Here is a 5,272-nt window from a genome sequence, read left to right as displayed (position 1 = left end):
TCTATTACTACTACAAAATTTCTTGAAATTTTTTTAACCAACCACTTTTGACCATGAAGACAATTCCTGAGGTTAGATAAACGAACCCGTAAAAATATACTTTTTAACTTATACTATATCGGTTTCCATGATAATCTATGCATCCCAATCGAAGACGGTTGATGACGACCTAGCATTTCGGATGACGGTCCCATGACACAACGCAACAAAGCATCTGGGTGGGTGACGAGGACCAACCAAATGACATGACATTGTTGGTCTCATCCGCATGAATTGGCTTTGAATTTTCAAAGGGTAACATTCATGTGCTCATCCGTGCAAAATAAGTTTACAAATTCTGAATAAAATAATATAGGTCAAAAAGGCGTGCCCCGTCATCGCAAAAAATAGTAGGATTTAATCCGCGGAATTGGACTGTTCTGTTATTGAATATTCTATTCAACTTTATGCTCGGTGCACGTAACATTACAGTCAAAGTCAAGTAAATAGCGGGCGGGCAAACGTCAGGAATGATTCTTCATATTGATTTTATTGTAATGTCATTCTAGAAGGCAGTAAAATTTCTCCGTGTTATTAGTTTTCTAATCATAGTCTTCAAGTCGTAAGCAACCGATGGTTTGAATGATTAGGCCAGAAGACTGTTGAATGGTTGGTGGAAGAAAGCCTTCAAAAAAATTGCAATCAATGATCCATTTCCATAGTATAAATCAATTTATCAGCTCAATTTTCAAGATCAAAATGCTCGCCACAATCTTTTGACGCGTTTTCTTTTATACGATCTCAAGTTTCAAGGTTACAATGCCCGGCAAAAGCTTTTTACGCGTTTTAAAGCTGTATTGCATATCCATTCATGTAAAGGATCTCAGCTTTACATGTCGCGGATTTTTTTGAAAGTAGAATTGGTGTCACACACATTCTGTAATTTTGTTAGTTTCTCTGCATACCATAGAAGTCCTTTGTTTTGCTATCATCTCCTGAATTTTCGTTATTTTCGAAGTTATTTATCATTTTCAAATGCTCTAAATGGGTCTGGCAATATTATATATATATATATATCTTTGTGTCATGGTCCCATGACGATTTATTGGGCGGGGAGGTTATCATCCGAACTGTGATGTTGTTTTAAGGTATATATAATGAACAATTTTGTAAGGTAATAGCTTTTTTTCTATATAATTCCCTGATCCCCGATGATCCATTAATGATAGATCCAAGGTTTTCTACTCTAATAATCCGCCATCAGTAACTTTCTCTTTTGTGTTATGCTGATTTGTTATATAATGTAATGTTTGCAAGTTGTAGATCAAGGATATTGAGCTCAATACTTCTCCGTTCTGTAATCGGTCGATGTCTTGTGATTTTTTCTTAAAGACAAAACGTTTTTTAGTTGTTTGATGATGGTTCTCTGTTCTAACTAGGGTTTCCAATACAGGAGCTATAGATTTGAAGAAATTGTAAAAAATGTCCTTAGAGGCAGGAAAGGAACGCGGGGATGTCTCTAAATCGGTATCTATCCCGCCCTTATTTAGGTGCCCTATATCTTTGGAACTGATGACAGATCCAGTGATCCTATGCACTGGAATAAGCTACCACCGAGTTTCCATCGAAAAATGGATGGACGATGGTAACAATGTATGTCCAGTTACTCTCGAGGTTCTTCGCAGCAAAGAGCTCATCCCCAATCACACTCTTTGCAGGCTGATACACGAATGGTGCGTTGCAAACGGTTGCAATGATCTCATCGGAATTCCGAAACCTGAACCCCTTGAAGAGCCGAGAAAACCGCGCCAAATAATTCGGGATATTGAAGATGCAAGTGCAGATAAACTCGGAGCTTTGAAGAACCTGAGAAGTCTAACAAGGGTCAGCGAGAGGAAAAGACAGGTTCTTCAGTCCGAGGGAGCTTTGCCTGTTCTTATTCAGGTTTTGGATTCAGAGGCCTCGCTGAATTCCGAAATCGGTGCAGATCGTGAGGCAGTGGAAGAAGCAATCGTTGGAATTTCACTGTTCTCTGTGGAGGCTATATGTAACAGGAGAGATTTCATGAGACCCTCTGTTCTGGCTGCCCTGGAATGGGTGTTGGCAAAGTGCAGTCTGGAGGCCAGAATGAACGCCGCATCTATTGTGGAAAAAATGTCACACGATAGAAATGCTGCCAGAGAAATTGGTACGAGAGAAGGAATCATAGACGGACTACTGAAGCTGTTTGGCGAAAATCTGTATCCTTCGGCCATTAACGTCAGCCTGAAGGCATTATTGCCTTTCTGTACCATGACTGAAAATAGAGCGAAGATCGCCAAAGCAGGTGTCGTTCCTCGCTTGATTGAGCTTCTTCCCGCTGCAGACGTAGATACGGCGGAGCAATCGCTGGCGATTCTGGAAGCTCTCTCCACCATTTCAGAAGGCCGGTCTGCCATAGTGGGCCATGCCCTAGCGGTGCCAACTATTGTTAGAAGTGTGCTGGCTGTGTCCGATGCTGGAACTAACTATGCAGTTGGGATTCTATTGAAGGTCTGCTTCAACTCAGAAGAAGAGCCGCTGACAGAGTTTCTACAGATGGGCACCCTTGAGAGACTGCTTTTTCTGTTGCAGATGGGTTGTTCACCAAGAACCAAGCAGAAAGTAAATGAGCTCCTTAGGCTCCTTTCTCCCATGCACCGCAATAGTTCATGCCATGACTTTTACACTCTAGAACTATAAATAATCTTGTAATACACTGTTTCTTAGGATAATTAATTTCTTAAAACAATATAGTTTGAACAGCATTGTAAGGCCGGACATCTTTTGTCAGAGTTGTTTCTAGGTTTATTGATATGAAATATGAGTAAAAATATAAAAGTTAATACTGGATTGTCTCTCCTGGCTAAATTCTTTTAGCAGATGATCTCGCATTTGTGCCATATATTTCTGCACTGTGCTCTATAAAGATCTTTTGAATAGTCGTTTATTTCATGGGCTGCACATCGGTATTATAGATATCTAAATTTATAAAAAACAAATTTAATCAATTGTTATTAAAATTAATTAATAATATATTAAATAAAGATATTTTACTGTTTATAATTAAATTAATTTTAATAATATATTAAATAAAGATATTTTACTATTTATATTAAAATTAATTAAATTAATTTGGTTCGTTCAATAAGTTCATATATATATAAATTTTAATATTGCTCTCCAAAAGAGAAGCAGAAGCATGGTATCTAATTTTAGTGGGCTAAAAAAATATGTTTGATAGTGTGATAGATTTTGAAATTATGATATAATTTAGATTTTTGTAGGAATTTATTTGAAGAAATGTGTTTTTTATTTTTTATTTTCTTAATATACTAAAGATTTTTTTTTTATTTTAAGGTGTTTTTATAGTTTGTTGTTATTTTAGTAATGTTGATTTTTTTAATTGCAATAATCAAATTTAATAAATATTTAACTAAATATTTATGGAAACAACCCTGTGAAGTTTAAGAAATTTGGAGTATTTGGAGTGTAATATTAACTTATATTTAGCTAAAAATAAAGCTTGAATCATTAAGGACCCAGATTAAATAGATTGATATTAATATATAAATATGAAGTAGATTTATTAAAGAAATTAATTGATAATAAATTAGGGTAATTAAGTTGGAGATATTTGAAGAAAAAATATTATGATATTAAAGAAAATAATTATAATCTTAGTTAATTAAGATGAGATTTGATTAAAAATAATATTGTTATTAGTATTATTATTAAAATTAGGTTGAGAAAGACATTAAGTAATAATAATCAAATATGATTAATTGATAATAATAATATATTGAAATCGAAAAATTAAATGTATTAATTTCAAATACAACAGAATTATAATAAAAAGAAAAAATAATAATGGATAGAAATAAGGAGATACATAATATTAAATTCTAATATGAAATATTATAGCATAATAATAATAATTAATTAAGTAATAGTTATTAATGCAAAACCATAAAGTAATAAAAATGATAGAAAATTTTGAAATTCAATTTGATTAATATAAAAAAATTATATAGATTAAGAATAAACTAATTTAAAAAGGAAGATCATAATATAGTTTTAAAGAGGTAAAGAGTATAAAGGAATTCAAATCTAAGAAATGAATAACTACTATAAATTAAAAATGATAAATAATATGTCAGGTTAAAAACAAAATTTCAATATTTAATTTAATAAAGTAGGATTAAAAAATGGATAGAAAAATCGTGTTATTATGTAAATTTGAATGTTTAATTGCTACAACATAAGGTGAACTTGTAGGATTAAGAAGTATATGTGTGTATACTAAAAACAATTTGGGGGAGTATTGTAGTGTTCAAAGAGCTAATGGAATAGAGGGTTTTTAAGAATCACTTAACATATAGTTATCTTAGCAATTAAAATTTTTAGAGTATCTTTGTATTTCAAGTGCTTCAAAAGACATGAAAGAAAATTTTTAAAATCATCAAAATTTATAAAGTGTTTGAAAATTTTTGAAGGCTAAACAATGGTTCATTTAGAGATGTGATTATGATGATTGCCAACTATATGCTCTTTAAGAATATAGTTAAAAGATTTTATTATTCGAATTATATATGTATTTTCATAAGATAACTAAGGTGTTCCAAACTATGTGAAGGATAAACAGTGATCAGGGTTGATTTAGTGACATGACCGTAATTATTGCCACCTATATGTTCTTTAAGCCTATCCTTAAGATATCTTCACTTCTGGCTTAGATATGTCTTTTTAAAAGAGCACCAAACTTAATAAACTCTTAGCCTAGAGGATATGATTTATTGAGCATATTTAAACAATTGTTTAATTATTTTAGGTCATATATCCCTAAATTAACTACTAAGGTCGATTATTAATTAATTTATCTCATGAATACAATATATAGTTATGTTATCAATCTAAGATTATGATATTTCTAAAATTTTACTAATAAATTTGACTTAATTATTTAATTATCTTTACTATTATTTTTACAATTTTAATATTATTACACCATTATATCATATTAAAGTAATATTATAATATAATGTCATTAATCTCTTTAGAATTATATTCTTATTACATTTGGATTATATATATATATATATATATATATATATATATATATATATATATATAATCCACTAAATTTACTATTAATATTAATTAGCAATATTTGATTATTATTACTTAAGGTCCATTTCATCTTAGTAATTGTGATTTTTTCTATTCTAATAATAATAGTAATATTATTTCTTTCATCTTACTCATGTAGACATAT

General features: G+C 31.0%; 1 protein-coding gene across 1 annotated transcript; it reads left to right on the top strand.

The window, feature by feature from the left end:
- Window positions 1-752: 752 nt before the first annotated feature.
- LOC149165441 (U-box domain-containing protein 25-like) lies at window positions 753-2,843 on the top strand. The gene is made up of 2 exons (XM_089431138.1): window positions 753-1,127; window positions 1,433-2,843. The coding sequence occupies exon 2, from the start codon at window positions 1,462-1,464 to the stop codon at window positions 2,698-2,700; it is 1,239 nt and encodes a 412-aa protein (XP_089287264.1). The 5' UTR covers window positions 753-1,127; window positions 1,433-1,461; the 3' UTR covers window positions 2,701-2,843.
- Window positions 2,844-5,272: the final 2,429 nt, after the last annotated feature.

This window comes from Pinus tabuliformis, chromosome 5_1 (assembly GCF_031772625.1).
Source record: "Pinus tabuliformis cultivar Carrire ecotype Pingquan chromosome 5_1, CPIR1, whole genome shotgun sequence".
NCBI classification, from domain to species: domain Eukaryota; kingdom Viridiplantae; phylum Streptophyta; class Pinopsida; order Pinales; family Pinaceae; genus Pinus; species Pinus tabuliformis.
This window is presented reverse-complemented; position numbering and strand designations above follow the sequence as displayed.

Bases quoted from the DNA above. Each gene is read 5' to 3' on its own strand.
- LOC149165441 (XM_089431138.1), top strand. From the start codon at position 1,462: ATGTCCTTAGAGGCAGGAAAGGAACGCGGGGATGTCTCTAAATCGGTA.